Source organism: Panthera tigris, chromosome A2, assembly GCF_018350195.1.
Source record: "Panthera tigris isolate Pti1 chromosome A2, P.tigris_Pti1_mat1.1, whole genome shotgun sequence".
Taxonomy (NCBI): Eukaryota; Metazoa; Chordata; class Mammalia; order Carnivora; family Felidae; genus Panthera; species Panthera tigris.
The window spans coordinates 120,649,945-120,675,304 of record NC_056661.1 but is presented as its reverse complement, the minus strand read 5'-3'; the positions used below and the strand labels follow the sequence as shown (position 1 = coordinate 120,675,304).

General features: G+C 46.8%; 2 protein-coding genes across 5 annotated transcripts in view; one reads left to right on the top strand and one right to left on the bottom strand.

The window, feature by feature from the left end:
* Positions 1-20,159, top strand: part of NOD1 (nucleotide binding oligomerization domain containing 1) — a 76,269-nt gene extending 56,110 nt beyond the window's left edge. For 3 of the 4 annotated variants that reach the window (XM_042969220.1, XM_042969225.1, XM_042969233.1), the window contains 3 exons: positions 240-323; positions 7,357-7,440; positions 19,430-20,159. In XM_042969220.1, coding sequence (XP_042825154.1) covers positions 240-323; positions 7,357-7,440; positions 19,430-19,502 — 241 coding nt within the window. In that variant the 3' untranslated portion in view covers positions 19,503-20,159. Of the gene's footprint in view, positions 1-239; positions 324-7,356; positions 7,441-16,112; positions 16,367-19,429 lie in introns of those variants that run through there. The other variant, XM_042969241.1, reaches the window with a different exon arrangement.
* Positions 20,160-23,529: 3,370 nt separating this feature from the next.
* Positions 23,530-25,360, bottom strand: part of ZNRF2 (zinc and ring finger 2) — a 138,552-nt gene continuing 136,721 nt past the window's right edge. Inside the window, exon 8 of the transcript XR_006211847.1 lies at positions 23,530-23,544. The gene's annotated coding sequence lies outside the window, so the exon portion shown is untranslated. The remainder of the gene's footprint in view (positions 23,545-25,360) is intronic.

Sequence of the window (25,360 nt, the reverse complement as noted above, 5' to 3'; positions counted from 1 at the left end):
TCTGTGGCAGCAGGACTAAGGAGTAGGAGCTTGGGGACAGGATTTGCACTAGAAATGAGCCTTATTTATTGTCTATGGGGCTCAGAGGCTGGGATTGGGGCCTGGCTGTTTGCTCAGTTCAGCAAGCGATTAGCAGCATGAGCTGGAGAGATCTGGGCTGGGATCCCACTTCTGAGAACTCATTTAAAAATGTGTGCCAGGTAGGGCTCCCCTGAGTAAACACTTGCTTTCTTTTCTAGGCTCACCAAAAATGAACTCGATGATGAAGTGGCAGAGAGCTTGGCAGAGATGCTGAAAGTCAACCAGACGTTGAAACATTTATGGTAACTCAGAGAACCTCAGAATTTCAGGCTGTGCTACTTTTATTTATGATTTACTTTTCAAGTTTTTAAAAAATTTTTACTCTAGTTAGCATACAGTGCAATATTGGTTTCAGGAGTAGAATTCAGTGATTCATCACATACAACACCCAGTGCTCATTGCAACAAGTGCCCTCCTTAATGCCCATCACCCATCTGGCCCATCTCCCACCCGCCTCCCTCCATCAACCCTCAGTTTGTTCTCTATGCTGAAGAGTCTCTTCTGTTTTACTTACCTCTTTCTTTTCCCCCCCTCCCATATGTTCATCTGTTTTGTTTCCTTTTTTTTTTTTCTTTTTGAGTCCTTTTCTTCCTTCGTTCCTTCCTTCGTTCTTTCCTTCGTTCCTTCCTTCATTCCTTCCTTCGTTCCTTCCTTCGTTCCTTCCTTCCTTCCATCTTCAAGTTAGTTAACATACAGTATAGTCTTGGCTTCAGGAGTAGAACCCATTGATTCATCTCTTGTATATGACACCCAGTGCTCATCCCAACAAGTGCCCTCCTCAATGCCTGTCACCCATTTAATCCCCCTCCCAACCCCACCCGTTCCAGCAATCCTCAGTTTGTTCTCTGTATTTAAGGGTCTCTTATGGTTTGCCTTCCTCTCTGTTTTCATCTTATTTTTTCCTTCCCTTCCCCTATGTTCATCTGGTGTGTTTCTTAAATTCCACATATGACTGAAATCGTATATGTCTTTCTCTGACTGACTGATTTTGCTTAGCATAATACTCTCCAGTTCCATCCACATTGTTATAAATGTCAAGATTCATTCTTTTTCATTGCCGAGTAGTATTCCATTTTATGTTTGTACATCTTCTTTATGCATTCATCAGTCAATGGACATTTGGGTTCTTTCCATAATTTGGCTATTGTTGATAGCATTGCTATAAACATTGGGGTGCATGTGCCCCTTTGAATCAGCATTTTTGTAGCCTTTGGGTAAACTCCTAGTAATGCAGTTGCTGTGTTATAGAGTAGTTCTATTTTTTATTTTTTGAGGAATCTTCACACTGTTTTCCAGAGTGGCTGTAGCACTTTGCATTCCCACCAGCAGTGCAAAAGTGTTCCACTTTCTCTGCATCCTCGCCAACCTCTGTTGTTTTCTGAGTTGTTCATTTTAGCCACTCTGACCAGTGTGAGATAATATCTCATTGTGGTTTTGACTTGTATTTCCCTGATGATGAGCGATGTTGAGCATCTTTTCATGTGTCTGTTAGCCCTCTGGATGTCTTTGAAAAAGTGTCTGTTCATGTCTTTTGCCCATTTCTTCACTGGATTATTTGTTTTTCATGTGATGAGTTTGATAAGTTCTTTATAGAGTTTGGATACTAACCCTTTATCTGTTATGTCATTTGCAAATATCTTCTATTGGTTGCCTTTTAGTTTTGCTGATTATTTCCTTTGCTGTAGAGAAGGTTTTTATCTTAATGAGGTCCTAATAGTTCATTTTTGCTTTCAATTCCCTTGCCTCCAGAGACATGTTAAGTAAGAAGTTCCTGCAGCCAAGATCAAAGAGGTTGCTGCCTGTTTTCTCCTGTAGGATTCTGATGGTTTCCTGTCTCACATTTAGGTCTTCCATCAATTTTGAATTTATTTTTGTGTATGGTGTAAGAAAGTGGCCCATTTTCATTCTTTTGCATGTTGCTGTCCAGTTCTCCCAGCACCATTTGCTAAGGAGACCATCTTTTTTCCATTGGATGTTCTTCCCTGATTGTCGAAGATTAGTTGGCCATATATTTGTCAGTCCATTTCTGGGTTCTCTATTCTATTCCATTGATCTGTGGTCTGTTTTTATGCCAATACCATACTGTCTTGATGATGACACCTTTGTAGTAAAAGTTAAAGTCTGTGTTTGTGATGCCTCAGCTTTGGTTTTCTTTTTTCAACATTACTTTGGCTATTCGAGGTCTTGTGTGGTTCCACACAAATTATAGGATTGTTTGTTCTAGTTCTGTGAAGAATGCTGGTGCTCTTTTGATAGAGATTGCATTGAATGCGTAGATCGGTTTGGGTGGTATTGACATTTTAACAATATTTGTTCTTCCAGTCCATGAGCATGGAATGTTTTTCCATTTCTTTGTGTCTTCTTCACTTTCTTTCATAAGCTTTCTATAGTTTTCAGTATGCAGATCTTTTACCTCTTTGGTTAGGTTTATTCCTAGGTATTTATGGTTTTTGGTGCAGTTGTAAATGGGATCCATTCCTTGCTTCCTCTTTCTGTTGCTTCATTATTGGTGTATAGAAATGCAGCCGATTTCTGTACATTGATTTTATATCCTGTGACTTTGCTGAATTCCTGTATCAGCTCTAGCAGTTTTTTGGTGGAGTCTTTTGGATTTTCCAGGTAAAGTATCATGTCGTCTGCAAAGAGCGTTTGACCTCTTTGCCAATTTGGATGCCTTTTATTTCATTTTGTCTGATTGCTGAGACTAGGACTTCCAACACTATGTTGAACAACAGTAGTGAGAGTGGACACCCCTGTCATGTTCCTGATCTCAGGGGGAAAGCTTTTTCCCCCATTGAGAATGATATTAGCTGTGGGCCTTTCATATATGGCTTTTATGATGTTAATGTATGTTCCTTCTATCTCAACTTGTTTGCGGGTTTTTATCAAGAAAGGATGCTGTATTTTGTCAAATGCTTTTCTCCATCTATTGACAGGATCATAGGGTTCTTATCCTCTCTTTTATTAATGTGGTGTATCACGTTGATTGATTTGCGAGTACTGAACCAGCCCTGCAGCCCAGGAATGAATCCCACTTGATCATGGTGAATAATTCTTTTAATGTACTGTTGAATTTGATTTGCTAGTATCTTATTGAGAATTTTTGCATCTAGTTTCATGAGGGATTTTGGCCTGTAATTCTCCTGTTCTACTTTTGAAAAATATTTTTTGAGATGGGGTGCCTGGCTGGCACCGTCGATAGAGCATGCGACTCTTGATCTTGGCTTTGTAAGTGTGAGCCCTGTGTTAGGTACAGAGATTATTTAAAAAGAAAATCTTAAGGGGCGCCTGGGTGGCTCAGTCAGGTAAGCGACTGACTCTGGCTCAGGTCACGATCTCACAGTTCGTGGCTTTGAGCCCCACGTCGGGCTCTGTACTGACAGCTCGGAGCTTTGGAGCCTGCCTTCGGATTCTGTGTGTCTCTCTCTGCCCCTCCCTAGCTCATGCTTGCGTATGTGCACGCATGTGCTGTCTCAGTAATATATTTCTCTCTCTTTCGTATATTTTAAAGTCTACTTATTTTTGAGAGAGAACGTGTGAGTGAGAGTGGGGGAGGGGCAGAAAGCGACAGGGACAGAAGATCTGAAGTGGACTCTGTGCTAATAGAGGGCCCAACGCGGGGCTCAAACTCACGAACCATAAGATCATGACCTGAGCCAAAGTCAGATGCTTAACCAACTGAGCCATCCACATGCCCCAAGAAAAGATACTTTGTAAGATAAAATGGACGTGCATAAAATTCACCCTTTAAAAATGTACAGGTCAGGGGCCCCTGGCTGGCTTGGTCAGTGGAGTGTATGACTCTCAATCTCCAGGTTTGGAAGTTCCGGTCCCACGCTGGGTATAGAGATTACTTAAAAAAATAAAATCTTAAAAAGACAATAAAACGTATAGGTCAGTGGTTTTTAGCGTATTCACAAAGTTGTGCGACCATCACCACGATCTAGTTGTAGGACAGTTTTACCTCCCGACCGCCCCCACTGGAATATACCAGTGTGCATTAAGCCTCCCCATCCTTCTCCCCCAGTCCTTAATCTACTTTTTGTCTCTGTGGATTTGCCTGTTCTGGGCATTTCCTAGAAATGGAATCCTACAATGTGTGACTCGTTGTCTGTGTTCTTTCACTTACGTGGGTTTTCAAGGCCCATCTACATCCTACAACGTGTCAGAACTTCATTGCGCCGTAGGGCTGACACTCCGTTATATGGATATTCCACATTTTGTCTGTTCATCAGCTGGTAGACATTTGGGTTGTCTCTACTTTTTGGTTGTTGTGAATAACGTTGCCTTTTCAATTGTTGTGAATAATGCTGCCTTTGACATTCGTGTGCATGTCCGCGTGTGGACATACGTCTTCATTTCTCTTGGGTATATGCTTAGGAATAGAATTGCCGGGGCAAATGGCCACTCTGTTCTGAACTTTTTGAGGAACTGCCGAAGTGTTTTCCAGAGTGGCTGCTCTACTTTAGGTCCCCGCCAGTCACGTAGGAAGGCTCCCATTTCTGCGCATCCTTACCAGCACTCGTTAGTGTCCATCTTTTCCGATCTTGCCATCCTAGTGGATGTGGAGTGGTGTCTTATTGTGGTTTTGGTTTTCATTTCCCTCATGACTAACATCGGGCATCTTTTTGTGTGTCTCTCTTGGAGAAATGTCTCCACATCCTTTGCCCATTTTTAATTTTTTTGCCCTTTTTTTTTTTTTTAAAGTTTAGAGAGGGAGGGCGGGAAGAGAGCAGGTGCACGCATGCGAGCAGAGGAAGGGCAGAGAATCCTAAACAGGCACTGTCAGCGCAGAGCCCGAAACAGGGCTCGAACCCACAAACCTTGAGATCATGACCTGAGCCAAAATCGAGAGTCAGACGCTTAACCAACTGACCACCCTGGGTTATCTGCCTTTTTATTACTGAATTATTGGAGCTCTTTATAACATCCTGCATACTAGACATTTACTAGATACATGATTTGCATGTATTTCCTCTGTGGGGTTTTCCACTTTCTTGTTAGTGACCTTTAAAGCACCAACACTGTTCATTTTGATGGAAGCCCAATTTATTTTTTCTTTGGTTGTTTGTGCTTTAGATACTTTACTGAGAAACTGTTGTGTAATCCAAGGTCACAAAGATTGACACCTAAGATTTCCTTTAAGTGTTATAGTTTTGCTCTTGCATTGAGGTCTTTGATCCTAAACGCTAATTTCTGGAGTTAACTGTTGTGTGTGATATGAGGCAAAGGGTCCAAACTCCTTCTTTGGCATGTCCCACTGTTCCAGCACCGCTTGTTGAAGAGACTGTCTTTCCCTGTTAAATGGCCCTGACGCTTTTGCCAAAACTCAATTGACCATAAATGTATGGGTGTATTTCTGGACATTCTATTCTAGTTCATTGATCCGTTTGTCTGTCTTTATGCCAGGATCACACTGTCCTGATTGTTCTAACTGTGCAGTAAGTTTTGAAATCAGGAAGGGTGAGTCTCCCAACTCTGTCCTCCTTTCTCAAGGTTGTTTGGGCTATTCTGGGTCGCTTGTGCTTCTGTATGAGTTTTATTTTTATTTATTTATTTTTTTATTAAAAATTTTTTTTAATGTTTTATTTTTGAGACAGAGACAGAGCATGAATGGGGGAGGGGCAGAGAGAGAGGGAGACACAGAATCGGAAGCAGGCTCCAGGCTCTGAGCCATCAGCCCAGAGCCCGACTCGGGGCTTGAACTCACGGACCGCAAGATCATGACCTGAGCTGAAGTCGGACGCTTAACCGACTGAGCCACCCAGGCGCCCCTCTGTATGAGTTTTAGATAACCTTGTTAATTTCTGCAAAACAGCCAGACTGTGCTACTTTTTTGTCTGTTTTGCTGTTGTTTTTCTGGCCTGTAGACTTTCTTTTATCTCTTTCCCTTGGGGCCCGGCCTGGAGGGAGAACAGAGCTAGAACAGGGCTAGAGAGCGAGTCTTGGCTGTTGGGTGGTGCACAGATCACACTGGCCCTTGTCTTTGAAGGTGGCCCCAGGGGACAGGTGCGCCTGAGCACTGCCATACTCATTGGCTCCCTTGCCAGGTCGTGGCTGGAAGCAGCTCACCCAGCAAAGTGTAGGTGGTGGTGGTGGTGGCAATCGTGAAGGAGGGGATTAGGAAGCAGCAGAGTTTGGCTGAATGCACGATTCTCTGCTCACTTCTAGGTTCTATCTTTGCTCCTCTTGCAAAAATGTCCAAGTTACATTGTGGTCGTTCTTACCAGGGAGTCATCACCTCTGCCACTGAGCCCAGGTGCCCCCCTTTGGGGCATGTGGCTGGGAGATTGGGGCCCCTCCACAGCACAGCCACAGTCCCGTGTGCTCGGGCAGTAATGGTGACAGGCGCTCCCTGCCATCGGGTGCTGTGGCAGAGACTGTGAAGACTACTTCCTTTATACATCCTCCCACTGAAACCTCGGTTACTCCCATTTTACAGATCAGGCAACCGAGGCATAGATAGTGTAAGCTTATTTCTTCAAGGTTCTGTGGCTGAGAAGTAGGGGGTGGAGGGTGTGTGTGTAGGAGGGGAGCTTTGAACCACTGCACTGACTGCCTCTTCATGGGGTTGGCCCCTTCTCACCTAATTTCTGTAATCTCATCAATCATGACGGGGCAACCCTGTCTTCCTGGTGGGGCTGCGTTCTTGGGTCAGTGGCCAGGATTTCTTAGGGTCAAGTTGAGCGGTAGGCTTTTATTCTACCAATAGCCAGGAGTGAGGAGTGGGCCTGTGATGAAGCAGAGACACCTCAGTGCCTTGGGTGAATTTCTTGGGTGTATTTCTTGGGTCGGAAGCATAGCTGCTCAGGGGAGCACTTCAGAGATCGCCCGGGCTCCCCAGCTCTATTGGAAACCTTGGTTTCATTTGGATCACTGCAACTAGACATAATGGGGTGCGCCCTTAGAGGCCCCATTATCGATGCTTTCCCACTGGGACCCACGAGTGGAAGCAGGAGAATCGTCCTCTTTCCTCCCCGCAGGAAAAAATGGGGAAAATGCCGACACATACATATCTGGGTTCGTGTATTAAATTACCTACGTGTGAGTGCACAGATCTATTAGGCTCACTCTAGAAATGTACCAAAAAATTAAACGTCTTAAGAGATGCCCTGGAGATCTGATCTGGACAGCCTCAGCCAGATTAAACGTCACGTGGACACAGCGCTTCCCTGGACCCCGTCTCATGCCCACCATGCCCTTACCACTCCTTAACGGAGGGGGCAGATTTAATCCAGTATCATGTATCTGATACAAGATATGTTCTTCTTTCAGGCTTATCCAGAACCAGATCACGGCCAAGGGGATTGCCCAGCTGGCAGACGCATTACAGAGGAACACTGGCATAATGGAGATTTGGTAAGACACATGCGCCAGTCGTAGTGATGAGAACAGTGACTGTCTACTCAGCACCCTGACTGGGCGCCAGGCACAGTGTAGAGCATGTGCCATTTATTCCTGTTTCCAGTAGTCCCAGAAAGCAGGCTGGTAGTGTTTCCACTTCACAGAGGCAGAAACTGAGCCCCAGAGCAGTGAGGGAATACTTGCCCAAGGTGCCACCTAAGAGGAGAAGCTGGAATCTGGTCCAGGCTGCCTGACTCTGTGGCCGGGGCTCCCCTCGTAGGTGCCCTGCCCTCCTCTACCTCCCCGCTATGCACGGGGCAGATGGCCCAGGAAAGGGATCCTGCTGAGAGTGAATCACTCGGGGACTCAGGAGGCTGAGACGTGGATGGGGTAGCTGGCGTTTGGGGCCCCTTCTTCTCCTTTTCTGGGCTTAGCCGGGCTTGAGGAGACACTTCCCTGCTGGATTTGCTCCGACTTGTGCTCTTTCTTCCTATTTCTGCTTGGAGGAGTTGTTATGCTAGTGGGAGGGAGCTGGATTGTTTTGCTTCTACAACACTGAGCCCACTCCACTTCGTTACTGCCTCATAAGACCCATACATCGTCCCCCCTAAGCGGGTCCCGGCCTGTGGACTGTGTGGGCAGGGTAGGGGGCGTTCCCATCAGTGACAGGTGCGGCAGCGGCCTGGGTGCTGGGGATGTGGCGGTTAGGCGGACGGAAAGGGTCCTGATGGCTTGAGAGCACTGGCTCACCGGGGCTGCGGACAGGGGGCCCTGAGCAGGCTCCCCGGCGCTCTGGAGTGTGCCGTGAGCCTCAGCCTGACACAGCCCTGCAGCGTGACCATGTGGGGCACCTAGCGGGGTGGGGGGCACAGCCACATTTCCCTTGAGGACACGGGCCACAGGAGGGGTTCACGCTCTCCCGTGGCTTCCCTGAGGTCCAAGGAGCAGCCTCCCCGTGAACTCAAACCCTCAGCTCAGGGGGTAGTTACTCATCAACTACCTCATTTCGTCCTGCCGGGGGAGAATTCCCCAGCCAAAAAAAAAGTACATTGAGGTACAGCTCCTTGACCTGGGCTCCCAGCACAGCGTTTTTTAAACTTTGCTTTGGAACTTGTTAGTGCATCATAAAATCAGTTGGGCGGGTTGCAACCAGCATATTATTTGGAAAACGAGGTCGAGCAGAACACCAAAAGTCACCGTGCACAGAACGAAGTATTATTTTATAATCTTGGGTCAGATGTGGGTATGTGTGCCTGCGTGGATGCTGGTTCAAGACGTAAAATGTAATTCTCGTTTGGGTCGTGCTTGAAAAAACATTTGGAAGACGCTGTCCTAGAGGGGAGAGCCCAGCTCCAGCAAGGCTGACGGAGGACGCTGGGGCTTGGGTGCGTGTGACCCTGTGCCCGCTCCTGAGTCCGCAAGGCATGTGGGAGCTGTTGGAACTCTGGTTTGCATTAATCGCCAGCCCCCCTCCTGCCCGTGGTCCCTTCCCTAGAAGCACGTCAATTCTTGCTGACTCTGTGGTTCGAGAACAGCAGGCAGAGGGGGAGGAGGGGGCAGGCCAGGCTGCAGAAGTTTGCAGACAATAGTTGGCCTCTACTTTTCTCGGAGGCTGATTAGGACAGTTGTAAGAACACGTAGCTGCTTTAACTCTGTCCGGCTTGAAAAATGTGCATTTGTTGCCTTGGAAGGACCACTGTTCCTATACAAGGAACTACGTGTGCAGGGCCAGGTGTCTTTAGCTTGAAGGTGTGCTACCCAGGGCCTGGAGGCGTGTGTGTGTGTGAGTGATGTCATGGAACCAGGCTTAGTGACGTCCTGTCGCGTCGGCCCTGTCCAGGGCCGTGGGGATGAGGGAGCAGCTCTGTCCGCAGTCACCAGGGGCACAGGGACTCATTGTTCGTGCTGATATTGATTTCTACCTCATCCCTGTCCCATGAGAACTTGCGGTCTGATGCCCCAAGTGAGTTCTGCTTCAGAGACAGGAGGCAGGGTGAACAATGCCCTGACATTGCACGGCATCTATCATACCGCTGGAGTAGCTTCCTGGGAGGCTGTCTGCTCCAGACTGTGAGCTCTCTGAGGGTGGAGCCTGGGTCATGGTGTTTAAAAAAAAAAAAAAAAAGTCAAGTGAGTAAAGGTGAAGGTCCGATGGGCTTTAGCAAGCAGTTCCTGAGTTGGGCGGCATCCCTTCCAGAAAGTAGAGGGGAGCTCTGCTGAGCCAAACAAGAGAAAGGTTCTTAAAGGCAGAGGACATCAACAAGGAAGAATTTATTAGCAGGGAGTACATCGTTGTAAGCAAGGTTGCCCTCCTAGGGAGAGCAGGAAGGTCTGACAGTAAATTTCCTAGTGTTGACCAGGAAATTCTATGCTGACTGATTAAAGGCTACATTCATTCCTGGGGTGTTAAAATTAGGTTGGATTAGGTTAGGTATTAACTGGTTTACCGATTTGGGGCCTTAACCTAAGCGATGCTATTTTGGGCCTGTGTGTGTGATGGTGGTCCCCGGGGTGCCTGGGTGGCTCAGTCGGTTAAGTGTCTGACTTCGGCTCAGGTCATGATCTCGCGATTCATGAGTTCGAGCCCCGCGTCAGGCTCTGTGCTGACAGCCGGGAGCCTGGAGCCTGCTTCCGATTCTGTGTCTCCCTCTCTCTCTGACCCTCCCCCGTTCATGCTCTGTCTCTCTCTGTCTCAAAAATAAATAAACATTAAAAAAAAAATTAAAAAAAAACAAAAAACAGTGGTCCCCTTTCGGACCGGCCTCTCCGCTTTGCTGAGAGCTGTGATCAAACTTTAGGGCATTAGCGCCCCTCTCAGCTAGTGCTCTGTAGTTCTCGAAGCCTTTGTTGATCCTGTGCGTGGCATTCTCAGGTCATGATGTTTTCGTTTTGTCTCTGTGACAGTCACAGGTTACGAGCTCAGGTTTACATTCTGTTAAGTCACTTTGTCCTCTTTGTACCTTTTTGGACGGTCCAGTCTGAGGGAGACCATTTGCTTAGCGGTTGGTGGCCTCAAACATGCATTTAAAGCATTTAAGAAAATATAACGCACCAGGGAGATTCTTATGATAAGCAGGGTCCTCCCCAATGTTTGCAGGGTGCTTTGAAGCCCTGGTCTCCAAGACCCAATGCCATCAAAATCAGATAAATCAAAAAAAGACCCTGTGGAAGGAGTCATCTTCTTAAGGCAAGCGCCTTGTTTTGGGATATGATGTAATCGAGTTTCAACTTTCCCAGGAGTGTAATCCAGGTGGCACCTCCTTGCTCAGCTAAACGATAATCAAGGGCTATTCTGTTCTCAAGAACAACACTGGCCAGAGAGTCTAGGGATCGTTGTTGGGCAGTTGTTGCTTTAGTGGCGATGTGACAAGAATTTCAAGAATTAAGGAGAAGTCCCTGATCATAGCTTCGTTTGTATTTATCCCTAAACAGAGAAGTAGAGGTCTGCCAAACAGAGTCCTGAATCATGAAAGCCTCCTGGGAGGTCCTTTCCAACTCATGGTGTAAATTCACAGGAGTTGACCAACGATAAAAGTTAGATTTTCTCCCAGCCTGAAATAAAAGTTTGCTCCAAAGTCCAGAGGGTGTCCCAGTGGCCTGGGAAATAAAGATAAGGGCATTACCTTTCCTAGCTGATGCCAGAGTAAAGGAAAGAGGAGAAAGCGTGTCATGTTCAGTTCATGTATGAAGCCTTGATCAGGTGTCTTGAGCAGAAGCCATCTACCTTGGGGGCGGCTGTTTCTTTTCCTTGTCAGTTTGATTTGTGGGTCTCCAGTGTCTGCATGGGACCAGGGCCCACTTGAGCCATGTGATATGTACCCCAGGCTCAGTGCCTTCTGATTGTGCAGCACTGTCCATGGTCAGGAGTGCTTTGTAAGGTCCTTTCCAATGGGGCTCAAGAGCTGTTTTTCTCTGGTGATGTTTCCAAAATACCTAATCACCACCAGGCTCTAGACTGTGACCAACAGGACCCTTTTAATTGGGGTCCCAGATGGCTTTTTTTTTTTTTTAATGTTTGTTTATTTTTGAGAGAGAGAGAGAGACACCGAGAATTTGAAGCAAGTGCCGAACTGTCAGCACAGAGCCTGACACAGGGCTCAAACCCACAAATTGCAAGATCATGACCTGAGCCGAAGTCAGACGCTTAACTGATCCACCCAGGTGCCCCTATATTTTAATTTTTTAACCTCCATGCCCAACCTGGGGCTTGAACTTACAACCCTGAGATCAAGAGTCACATGGTCTATTGATTGAGCCAGCCAGGCACCCCTAGATTGGTGAATTTATGAATACATTTCATAGTTAGAAATGTGTTTTTTCCTGGTACAAGAGCACAAAACAGGTTTTGCTAACACGTGCAAATCTGTTGCATACAGAGAAACTAAAGAGAAAAGTGGATAAACCTATGTTAATACTTAGTGTTTTCTTATTTGGAAGTGATCTAGATTTTCAGTGAATTTACCTTACCATGTAACTTAGCAAAACTTTAACGTTTTGGGTTACCACCAAAAAAGAATTTGGAAGCTACTTATAAACTTTCTTATCTTATTTACATCTATTTAATTTACTTGTTCTTAACAATTATATGTGGAGTACCCATAAAACTTCATAGGCAAACTCAACCATTATTCTGTTTAGTTTTTTTTTTTTTTCTGACAGATTTTGCAACAGAGATATCATGAAACTAATCTGACTTTCAGTAAACAAAAGCAGAATAAAAGTTTCATATTTAATGCTGATAACTCCAGGGGCACCTGGGTGGCTCAGTTGGTTAAGTGGCCAACTTTAGCTCAGGTCATGATCTTGCAGTTTGTGGGTTCAGGCCCCATGTTAGGCTCTGTGCTGACAGCTCAGAGCCTGGAGCCTGCTTCGGATTCTGTGTCTCCCTCTCTCTCTGCCCCTTCCCTGCTTCAGCTCTGTCTCTCTCTCTCAAAAAGAAACAAACATTAGAAAAAAAACTTTTTTAAATGCTGATAACTCTAAAGACAGGTCTATTTTAATTAAACCAATAACCTTAAATTAGCTTTAACACCAAATATTTTCCCAGCTCACTTTAACCCAAATGTTTTTTCTGTCTAGCTTTCTGAGTTTTAGAATGCCCCATCCTTACTGGCGCTTCCCTTCAAACCATACCATCCAGAGGTAGAGAAAATATCACACATTTACAACATACACGGACACACATACAAATAGAACAGATGCAAACAAATTCTTATGGCTTTCAGATTTACTAATGTTTGTAGACAGATGATGGGCCCAATTTCCAAGTACGTCCCTCTCTCTCTTTTTGACGAACAACTTCCCTCTAAAGTTTGCATTTCAAAGAGGGGCTCTTAGGTGCTAGAGAAGATGGGGGTAGAAAATTTAGAGAGAACTATCTAAGTTTTGTCCGAGGTGATTTGGAGCATTATCTGCCTGTTACCAGAGGTGCTGGAGTCTGGGCACAAGATCCCTGTTAGCAGTTTGTATGTTACTTTATTTTTTATGTTTGTTTATTTTTGAGAGAGAGACAGAGCATGAGTTGGGGAGGAGTGGAGAGAGAGGGAGACACAGAATCCAAAGCAGGGTCCAGGCTCTGAGCTGTCAGCACAGAGCCCAATGCGGGGCTCAGACCCACAAACTGTGAGATCATGACCTGAGCCGAAGTCGGACGCTTGACAGACTGAGCCACCCAGGTGCCCCAGCAGTTTGTATTTTAAGAAGACCTCTTCCCCTCCCAGGCGATGGTGGGCTGTGTTTACATTTCAAAGACCTATTAAGGGACAGAGAAAGAATGCAAAGACTTCTTTTTTTCTACCTTTTTTTTTTTTGCGCTAGTAACATTCTTCACTTTTGAAACCATGGAGGGGTTATTGGGCATATATCTATTCAAATGTTTCTTTTTTAATTTTTAAAAAATGTTTACTTATTTATTTTGAGAAAGAAAGAGAGCAAGTGAGCAGGGGAGGGGCAGAGAGGGAGGGACAGAGAGTCCCAAGCAGTCTCTCCACCCTGTCAGCAAGGATCCCGACTCCGGACTCAATCCCATGAACAGTGAGATGATGACCTGAGCCGAAATCCAGAGTCAGTCGCCTAACCTATTAAGCCACCTAGGCGCCCCTATTATTCAAATGTTTCTAGGAAGCCGAATTAATTGTTCTGTTGGGTGATAGAACACAGGGCAAGATACCAAGAAATTCAAAGTGATATGGGTGAAGTCTTGTTTATTTAGCATCCTGTGGTACACTGCCCAATGTGACTTTAAGTCTCAACAGCTTGGGTCCTGAATGGTGAATTATGTTCTGGAAACTGGTAGGGCAGTATTTTCAATATGGGCCTGAATATTATTTCTGCCTACACGCAGCATTTAAAGAGAGAATACATGAGTACTTGGTTATAATTAAATAAAATGCTTGATTCATCTAGGAAAAGATGTACTCTTTTTTCCTTAAGTACATGGCAATTTTGTCCCAATATCCTGACCGTTGATGATGTCCACAAAAATTTTGAGAGGAGCCAAAGAGGTTTGGAGATTGGTAAAGATAGGTGGGTTTTGATTTGTTTGTGGAGTTGCACGTCTGGTTTTGTAGAGATTTGTAAGACAAAGATCAATTCCAAAGAACCAGATTCCAGCCTGAATGTCAAGAGACAGGCCCACCTTTTTAACTGAATTTGCTTCTTTTTTTAAAAATTATTTTTAGGGGCACCTGGGTGGCTCAGTCGGTTAAGGGGCCGACTTCGGCTCAGGTCATGATCTTGTGGTCCGTGAGTTCGAGCCCCGCATCGGGCCCTGTGCTGACAGCTCAGAGCCTGGAGCTTGTTTCCGATTCTGTGTCTCCCTCTCTCTGACCCTCCCCCATTCATGCTCTGTCTCTCTCTGTCTCAAAAATAAGTAAACATTAAAAAAAAAAAAAATTAAAAAAAAATTTTTTTATATATTTTTTGAGGGAGAGGGAGGGAGACAGCGAACCAGGAAGGGGCAGGGAGAGAGAGAATCCCAAGCAGGCTCTGTGCTGTAAGCACAGAGTCCGATGTGGGGCTTGAACTCACAAACTGTGAGATCATGACCTGAGCTGAAACCAAGAGTCAGAGGCTTAACTGACTGAGCCACCCCGGTGCCCCTAAATTTGCTTCTATATATCAGGGGGATTAATGGGAATGAACAGAATGGTACAAAGCATTTTAACAAAAAGCCTTCTTCACGGTTACACACATCAACCTTGGCTTCTATTAGCCTCTGAACACCAACCTTCCTCTGATCATTTGTCAGAAGGCCAAGCAGAAATGTTATTGGTCATCTCTTTCCTCTGTGAAGGGGAGGTGGGTGAATAGTCAAATCTTTTTAATGTTTCTCTAAATTTGGTAGCATCTTCTGAAAGTGGAGGAAAAGGGCTTTACAGAAGATTTCCTGCCATTTGGGGGGCATGAATTGGGGCAGGAGACATCTGCAAAGGCAATCGTCCAAAAAAGTCTAAGGCCGACAGAGGTCGATCACAGTAAACCAAGCCCTCCTGTGTCGTCCTAGGTGCTTGGTGCTTCTGTTAAAGTCACTTTCTGGCTTTCAGCATTTACTGAAAGAGTAAATATAAAGAGTAGCCTTTATACTTTGAACCTAGAGGTCAGGCTGGATGTTAAGAGGGGAGTTTTCATCGGAGGTGGACACTTATCTAAGTCTAATTTTTGTTCTTTTATGTTGTCAAGGGAATCCCTAAGGCTAGCCGTTCTAAGATAACTGAGAGCTTTTTATAAAGAATTTTTTTTTTTTCCCAATAGCCAATTTAAACGATCTGGTACCTGGCCATTGACAAATAGGATGTTACTAATTTCAGTAGCAACTCAAAACCATAAGCGGCTTAACCGAAAACTCCAAAGAGGTGTGTCCCAGAGGGGCAGAGACAAGGCAGCCCCCGTGACCCAAAAGTTTACTTCCAGGACCAGGCTGAGAAAGCAGACAGCTTCACTGTGCCGGCCGGAAGAATGAGGTCACGTGTGCCGTGTCTCCGGTCTCCCCAGAATGTGAGACACCTCCAGGCTCATCTGGGACAGGCAGACGCTAATGGAGTGGCATTTCCCAGCACTTGACAAGCAAGCGGTTGAGGCAACAGAGGCCCTTATGGGCTCGGACCTCTCCTGACACTTTCCTGGGAGGCGGCACGGCCCCGACAGAGCACGCTGCTTATAACTGTGTTTCTGGGTCCCCGGTCTGTCGGACTGGCCACCACGGTGCACCCTGGTAGGTGCGCCCTCCACGTGACAGAAACCAGAGAAAGGTCACAAAGCCAAGCTCTTAGGACACAGAACAAGATGAAAGCAAAATTCTCTTATATTCATATTAACAGCCCCGCCTACGCCTTGGGTCTCTGGGGCCAAACTAATCCGTAGGAGAGATGTGCCTTCGGTGTTTTACAGTGTACCCTGCCCCCCAGATGTTTGCTTAATCTACCCCGTTCCATGACCAATTTCTCCTACTGGGGGTTCTTTGAGTTAGATGACAAGCACTCTAACAGCTTTTAGGTGCCTGACTTGTGACCACTCGTGGCTTTGGCTTCCAAGAGGTTTCCTAGCAACAGCCTGTACCCCATGTGCGCGTTAACCACGGCAAAGTTTGTGTAAATGGCCACGGGTCCGATGCGACTGGGACCTCGCTAGTCTGTGAGGCGGGCCCCAGCAGCGGGTTTACAGGGCCCATACCTGTGTTCTGTCCTAAGATAATTCCTCTCCGTGACACTCAACACGGAAGACACAGACAAAACAGTGACCGTCTCTGGGAGGAAATGATCAGTAGCCAAGGAGTATTCTACCATGTTTTTACCGGAAGTGGCTACACCCAAGGAACTGGTTCTACAGTATTTTCTCCTGCTAACTAAATCTGGAGACAGAAGGATTCTTACCACACTCGTTCCACCAGACCCCGCAGGCAGAGGTGCCTGGAGGCCGACGTGGTCAGAAATCTCACCTTCTGCTGGCTGCACGTCAGATGTCCCAGGATCTCAGCTGCAGCAATACCAGGCAAGCACCTGTCCCGTGAGTTAGTATCCTGCCGATAATGCCAACCAAAGGGAAGGAGAAATTCGTCCTCTACCCTTCAAGGTCTTCCAGCTGGGCTAAGAGTTAAATTTGCATAAAACAGATTAACCAGGGGAAAAAAACCACAGAGTTTTATTATGAGTGCACAGTGGGCCAAAATGGCCAAGGCAGGCAGTTTTCCTACATTGTAGACAAAGAGACAATAAATGAATCCATGAAGAATTGACAGGTCAGGGCACCTGGGTGGCTCAGTAGGTTAAGTGACCGACTTGGGCTCAGGGCATGATCTCACGGTTCATGGGTTCAAGCCCTGCGTCAGGCTCTGTGCTGACAGCTTGGAGACTGCTTCTGATTCTGTGTCTCCTCCTGTCTCTCTAAAAAATAAATAAATAAACATAAAAAAAATCCGCAGGACAAAGAAAACTCAATTAATTTCAGGAGTTCCAATTAGTAAGGAATTGTCGACAGAATTTGGGGTGTGATATATATTAGTAAAAATTAACAAGGGGTGTTTATACAGCTTTCTTGCCTCTAAATTTCCTATCTGGTAATAAGGTCTCTTTACCTCCCTGGTAAAGGGAGGGTAATCTTTCAGATGGGAGATTTACTTCATGCTTCCAGGGGACAGAGGAGGGTCCGAATGCCCTTCTTGCGCAGGCTGTCTCTTAAATAAGTTTTATTTAAAATAATCAGTATGCCATGGGGCCGTCTGGGTGGCTCAGTCAGTTGGGCATCCGACTTTGGCTCAGGTCATGATCTCACGGTTCATGAGTTCGAGCCCCCTGCTTCGGATTCTGTATCTCCCTCTCTCTCTGCTCCTTCCCTGCTTGTGCTCTCTCTCTCTCAAAAAGAAAGAAAAACATTATGACAAATTTTTTCAGGATGCCAGCGCAGCACATTTTGGAGCAGCCTGTCCTTGGCCCCTATAAAACCAACTAACTAGAGCTCTTTTACAAATTAACGTCAGCAGTGCCATCCAGAGGTGGGACAATATGTCGTGTTTATAACGTACATACAAACACGCAGATGCAAAGACCCTACATTACTAATATTTGTGGTGTCGTGTTTAGTCTCTTGCTAAATCTCTTAATTAACCTTTTAATGAAACTGTTTTTGGAATCGTGAAACCTTTCAGAGCTGCTGCTTTACGCAGCAATTTACGCAGGTATCCCAATGCGTTTTACTTGGGGAAGCCGTGCTCTCAGATGCGCTTCTAAATGCCCTCACGCCTAATGGGAACGTTCCCCATAGTGGCCGTTGTACTTCTAGGTGGTTTTTGGTAACGTTTTGCCATTTCAGTAGGTATTCACAGGTCCTGGCGCCATTGTGATCAGACATAAAATGGGCAGGTGGGCTGGAAGGTGGCATGTCTGTAAAATTTAAGGATCCCATTAGCTGAGCCTTTGTTTACACCAAACAACCCAAACCTTCACACGCCAGCGCCAGCGGTAACCAAAACCTGTTAACCGCGGACTGGGCTGGCGGAGAGAAGGCTATGCCTACTACCAGCCATTCCCAGCACGGACCCACCCACTGGTCTCCACTACGGAGACTGCAGACTGGAAATGGGGACTGCGGATGGGAGCTGAGGAGGAATTCCTACGTGAACTGGCGGGCTGACCCAAGGGTAAGGGCTGGCGCTCTGTGCTGACCCGTTAACCCTAGACTGACAAGCCTGTTAGGGCAGGAGCTCCGGTGCAAGGAGGGGAGTACGAATGGAGAGGGACTCCCCGGTGGCACCCCGGAAACATGGGGAAACAGGAGAGGCTGACCTTGAACTCAGAAGCGCGCTGGCAGGGTGCCCTGCCTGTGGGTCTCCTTGGCCCCGGAGGCCAGAGGAAGTTCGCTTCAGATCCCAACGGGGCCACCAAGTCTGTTACACAAAATTCAGCCGAGTAAATGTGAAGGTCTGACTGGCTGACCGGTAGAGGGAATAGCATAATGCCAAGGCTCGGAGGCAGGAAGGGGCCTGGTGCCCTTGAAAAACGGCAAGATGTCCGTGGGCCCTGGGGTTCAGAAGGCGCAGGAGAAGGGGCAACAGGGGGCAGAGGAGAGGGGGTAGACTAGACCATAAGAGATCTGTGGGTCGTGCCACGTATTCGGGTCTGTATCCTAAAAGCAATGGCAAGTCGTGGAGGGGTGTGAAGCAAAGAGGGATATGATCAGATTTGCATTACAAAGACCATTCTGGCTCCTCCAGGAAAATGGATTTGAAGAGGCCAGAAGAGTACATGTAAAGGGACCAGGCAGGAGGGCACTGCAGTGCTCCAGAGAAGAGACGATGGCGCTCAGACCACCATGGTGGTGGTGAGGACGTGGAAAGGTCCCAGGGAGGCACTCTGGGGATGTTTAGGGAATAAGATAGAACTTTGTGATAGATAGACTACAAAGATGAGGGGGTCAAGGCCGACCCCCAGGTCGCTACCTTGCACAGGTGGATAAAGAGTGGTCCCGTGCACTGAGCCAGGGTCCCTGGGTGGCATCCAAGTGAAGATGTCAAGTAAGTGGAGCCACACGGGAGAGGTCTGGGCCGCAGGTCCACTCACGTAGGGATGAGGTCAGCTGGGGAAAAGGGCCAAGCCCCCAGTCTAGAGGAAATCCAGTATCTAGAGGCCACGTACGGGAGAACATGGGAGAGGAGACGGAGGTGGAGTGGCAGACACAGGAGAAAACCAGAGAGCAAGAAATCAAGCCGAGCAAATGTGGTGGTTCAAGGAGGCAGGGGAGAGAACAGCCAAACGCCCGTGAAGGACGGGACAGACGAGGCCTGAGACAAGGTCATTAAGTTCAGGCTCCTAGAGGCTATTGGTGACCTTAGTGAGACCCAGTTCATAGAGCGACGACAGCTGGAAGGGAGTAATCTTACCAAGCAAGTGTCTGAATGGAGCACGTTCCGGAACTTCTGGGCCACGTGAAGAACAGGAGGGTGTCGGGAACACGTCCCGGGAAGGCTCCTACAAACCGCTAATGTTTTGTGTTCTTTGTTTCTCCCCGACAGCCTAAATGGAAACTTGATAAAGCCAGAGGAGGCCAAAGTCTTCCAAGACGAGAAGCGGATCATCTGCTTCTGAGAGGCCGCTGCTGTGCACGGGGTGTGGGCCCCGGGCGGCCCGCTAGCAGAGCCAGCCGCCCCGTGCATTCGCCCCTCTCGGAGTCTCAGGGGACCCTGCTGCCTTGGTGACAGGCACGAGCATCCCTGAGCAGCTGTTACAATTTTGCAGGGCGTGAGTGTGCCTGGCGGGCCGTTTTACTTACTGTAAATACACTATGAAGAGACGTAATGCACATGTAGGGTTATCTTTATCGGACATTAGAGGAAGAAGACTGAGCTCAAACGCCTGCCCTGAGGACCCCGGAGATGAGTTGGTCACGCTATCTTCGTGGAAGAATTGAGGACATGGTATAGAGTTAGTGCCAAACTTCTTGGAGAAAAGGTGCTCGACGACCAAGTGTTTTACCTGGAATAGTCTCTTCCTCCTCCATACTCCCTGACAGGTTGACGGTCTGCTCACCTCACCGCTGTAGTTACTAGGTCTGTGCAGTGTTGCGATTTGATCCACCCAAGGTTTTGCCAAGGCAAGGGCTCCTCCTAGGCTTTTGTTTTAGTCCTAGAGTCTCACTCTGCTGACAGAGATCGCCGGGTGCCCTCTTAGCAGGTCTAAGAGAAAAGAGTGGTGTCCTCGTAACGTTGAGTTTCCGCTCAGGGCTTTCTCACGCTGGGCTCACCTCCTCGGGGAAAGCGGATGGGGGCGGGCACAAGTGCTCTGCCCTAGGAAGAAGAACCTGTGCCCCTCCTCCAAAAGGAATAAGGCCTGGCTTGCCTTTGTGGCCCTGGCCTCCAAGCAGAAGCTTCTGTCTCTCTCTCGCCCTCTTGAGGAGGGGAGTTTTCTCTTTGCCCCAAAGTCCTTGGGAGGATGACTGAACTAGGCCGAGGGGGCTGCCGAGAACCCAGCTAGCAGAGCAGGTTAGACACCGACCATCATGGCGGCCACATGCTGGACGTTAAATGGGGGTGGGGGTGGGCGGTGAGATTACCAGAGAAATTGTTCTACCAATTTATTTGTTAATAAAATATTGAAAACACTCCTTCTAATTGCCCGAGTCTGGGGTTTTTAAAAGGGATTCAGCCTGGGATCCCTGTACTGCATGCCTGACTCCCTTCAGAGACACCCACTGCGTCGGGTAGGGCCCTGGGGTGCGGTGCTGTGAAGAGGCCGGGGAGGGAGGCCAGAGCAGTCATCGGTATGGTCCTTCGCAGGCCTCTCCACCTACCGAGGGACCAAGAAAAGCCGAGGAAGTAACTGAGGCCTTTCCCTCCATCTGACCTGTGAATCCACACAGCTGGCTTCTTAGAGGAACAGACTTGGTCAGGGGTGGCTGGGGTTAGGATATGGCCCCTGGGCCCTCGCCCCGCGCTCTAGTGGGCCCTGGCGGGCCATGTTCCACACGGACTCCTTTCTGGGTCTGTGCACTGCTGCGGGGAAGATCCAGGTGGACCTTTCATCCACTGTGGCACGATAAAGATCCAACAGGAGAGGGGAAGCGAGGGGGGTGCCTACCGACAGTACCTTTGAGTTCTTGGAGGCCCAGTCTGGCTTTGTACAGCAGCCCCAGTACAATTTAGGAAGTTAACTCTGAAAATCCTATCCAGCCATTCAGCCACGTGGTGGCCGTCCCCCTAAGGACTGCTTTGGTAGCTGCCCCCCACCTCTGCCCTCACCCCAGACCCGACTACTCACCTAAGAGTGGCTGCTTCACGGGGTGACTGTCTCTACCAGAGATTCTGGGCAACCAATGTGGAATGAGCGTGGTGAGCTGATGGCCAGGGGTGCTTCGACCTCAGACTTGCCGACTAAAAGAACTATACAGATTCAGGTCTTATTAAACCACTAAAACTAAACTTTTGAGAGTCTAAAGTTTACTCAGAAACCACCCAATAGTACTGCTCTTAGAGATTATCAACATTAAAACTGCTGCCTCTAAGGAAATTCGAATTTATGTAGTGTTGGCTTAAAGTCTATTTGGAAATGCTCTGGTCTTCCAACGGTAAATGAAGGATTTTCTATTTCTCAAGTCTTCTAATTTGCTGGAAAGGTTCTCCATTACTCACTGGTGAGTTTCTGCACAAGAAGAGGAGACCTTTCCTAATCAAGAAGAAGAAATCCATTGAAAATTGGAAAAAAAAAAAAAAAAAGCCACAGACTTAGGACTGTTTCCTCCCACAGGACATTTTGGTTGGTTTAGGGAAATGACAGTTCCCATATTTCAGACCTGGATTTATGGCATGTCTGTGCTGATTTGGAACTTCTAAAAAAAAGCCAGGTCAAGTCACTAGGTGGCTTTGGGCCAGCACCTAAGACTATCGGAATCTTAATTTGCTTTTTGAAAAATGGGAATCCTAGAGTACTGCTCACAGAGTGGTTGTGAGGACCAGACGTGCTGACGCATGGTAAGCAGCACAGCAACGTCCGGCGCAGGGTCCCTGCTCAGTATACGCCAGTTACCGTGAAACCGACATTGCTCATTTCAGCTCACGATGGACCGCCCAGGTGGTTCTCTTCTCAACGCTTGGGCTTAGGGAACTTCCCAACAAGGTCAAATATGGGCCTGGAAGTTCTCAAAGTCAAGTCCAAAAATAGTCCACCTCAAGCTTCTTGGAACAGTCTAGCTCTGTCAGTGAAAAGCATAGCCGTTAGTTTTCATCGTTATCCCCAAACAGCGCTACCCATTTAAGTGTCACTCACTGAACAGCGGGAGGCACATCCAGGTCTTCCTCACACAGTCGAGACGGGAGCAGGAGCCCCCGTCTCCTGCTCCACACCAAGCTGGGCCCACGAGCCTTCGCCAGGCGTCCCCTTCTGCTGCCAGACTGGAAGCATTTGGCTCCCGGATATTTTGGTCCACTTCCAGGTGCTCCACATGTCTATTTCTAGTGATTAATTGATCACTTACAGAAAAAAAAAAACAAAAAAAACCCAAAAAAAACCACCCTTGCCCTGGAGTTGAAAGACAAAACCAGGATCACTATCCCAGGTCCATGGGGAGGAGTTTTCGTGCAAATGGAATAAGCTGGTGAGGAGGCCGGGGCTCCTGTGACCACACAGATGTGCTTCTCAGAGAGCTGCGGGGCCCCGGGGGCCATCCCGGCACAAGTCCCTTGGCCTGAAAATCGAATGGACTGTACCCAAGACCGGCCTAAAACGTAAACCTAAACTAAAACCTAAAACTGGAAAGGTTATGGGCCCCCAATGATCTGTAGTAAAAAATTTTTTAAAACAATAGCAAATTATAAAGTAAGTGCGAGGATGTTAAGCAAGTTTTTCCCATGACTACCTGGGTACTTCCTGGGGCAAATAACAACTACCCAAAGATCTCAAAAATTTTTCCCCTGATTTTTTTTTTCTGTCAGTGCTTTCTGTTATGAAAGCAGTAGTGTTGCTATATTAAAGGAAATTTTAAAGATAATGCGAATACAGAACACAATAGTAACAGTTCATTTTTGCATCCCATCTTCCCGTTCTACCTACTTCGTGACATTTTTTTCCCAATTGTTTTTATTGTGGTAAAATATACATAAGATTTACCATCTTAACTATTGTCATTTTTAATTTTTTTAATGTTTATTTTTGAGACAGAGCAAGGGGGGGGAGGGGCAGAGAGAGAGGGAGACACAGAATCTGAAGCAGGTTCCAGGCTCTGAGCCGTCAGCACAGAGCCCAACACGGGGCTCAAACCCAAAAGCTGTGAGATCATGACCTGAGCCAAAGTTGGACGCTCAAGCGAGCCACCCAGGCGCCCCCACCATCTTAACTATTTTTAAGTGAACGGTTCAGTGGCATTAAATATATTTGTCATGTTGCACAATAATCACCACCATCCATCTCTAGAATTCTCTTCTTAGAACACTGAAACTCTAGACCCATGAGAGAACTCCCTACTCTCCCCTCTTCCCAGCCCCTGGCAGCCACCCTTTCTGTTTCTAGGATTCTAACTATTTTAAGTACCTCATATAAGTAGAATCACACAGCATTTCTTTTTGTGTAACTGGCTCACTTCGCTTAGCATGATGTCCTCAGGTCCATCCATGCTGTAGCCATGCGTCAGGATTTCCTTCTGGAAAATTACATGGTTATGATCACAGTGGACGTTTGTGGTTTCTTTCAATCAGACATGTTCCCACATTGTTACATAGGCTTCATCATTATCGTTTGAATTCTGTTGGTTAGAGAATTTGCTTACTTATGTTCCAAATGTTAGAGATCCAGTCTTCCAGACTGGTTGTGGTGGTGATTATTTCATATGACGTTTCTGTGGACGTAGAACATTCTTTAGGGTTGTTTCTTTGGAGTAGGATTATCAATCAAAGATTTTTGCTATGAAGTTTTCTTTCTTTTTTAACCTATGTCAGCCCATGAAGTCTAGGGGTAAACTAAATGGTCTGGAAGCAGATGGAAGTTACAGAACATAATCTGTAATGTAAAGTGAAGCCAGTAAATTCTCCTTTAACCCTGGACCCCCACGCTACAGATTAGAGCTATAGGCTGGCACTGGTAATCACCACAATTTCAGGGAGAATGAATAATCCCTAAATCAGCCTCTGTTTGAAGCTGGCACTGTGCAGCATAATAATTCATCAGCATAGGCATCAGTATCTTCAAAATCAGTTTTCCTTACTTAAAAAAATATATAGCTGTGCATATGTGTCCTTGCTTCGCCCAAACAAACCTAGTCTGACGGGACCCCCGAACACTGCATCAAATGGAAACGACTTCCCAACAACCCAGAGAAGTAGGAGTTACTTCATGAATGAGGAAAACCGGTGACGATGGGTGTGGATCTTGTCTTACTAATCATAATGTGCATAAAAATGTGTGTGTGATGGGGAGCCCATCAGGAAAGGGATTTTGGTGAACGTTGAAAGACGCACCTGGCGACACCTGAGATTTTGAGCTCATGTAGTTCAGTTCTGTCACTCTACCGCTTAGGAAACTGGTGCCAAACAAAAGCAACTTGCCCAAGGTCACACAGCATGTCACCGGTAGAGCACGGACTAGAACACGGGCCTGTCTGCTTCTGTTTCCTCTCTGTTCTGATAGTTTGTGACCTTCAGTTCATTCTGCAATTGGCCATCTTTCTGCCAAGTCTTGTACATCTGGTCCTAATCCACTAGGGCCACTTAAACAAAATAAACTCCTTCCCTACGGACACAGATGGGGTCTCAGTATCCCTGGGACTCTTCAGGAAGCCTAACCGGTTTCCCCCTTATCCCTGGTGCTAAAAGTTACAGGACTCTGGAGTCACATTTATAAGCCTCACTGTCTGAGAGTCACAAAGCTAGGAACATCTTGGAGAAGGTTGGGAGATGCATAAGTCTGACTCTTGAGTCAGCTTCCTCATTGGCTACCCATCCTCCATCCTTCAACCACGGAACTAGACCAAAGGACTAAGTAGGTGCATTCCAGAGACCTGGAGAAGATCCTATTTGAATAATTTTCATCACAAGAGGGCAGATGTGTCCGGTAAGCAATTAGTCCATCCTGTCAGTGCCCCCCAAGGATTCAACTGCGCCAGAGGCCTGCTGATTGACACATTGTTCTTTAAAGAAGACTCTATGTCATTTGCAACTACATGGATGGAACTGGAGGGTATTATGCTAAGCGAAATTAGAGAAAGACAAATATCATATGACTTCACTCATATGAGGACTTCAAGACACAGAACAGATGATCATAAGGGAAGGGAAGCAAAAATAATATAAAAACAGGGAGGGGGACAAAACATAAGAGACTTTTTTTAATATGAAATTTATCGTCAAACTGGTTTCCATACAACACCCAGTGCTCATCCTAACAGGTGCCCTCCTCAGTGCCCATCACCTACCCCCCATCAACCCTCAGTTTATTCTCAGTTTTTAAGAGTCCATTTAAAT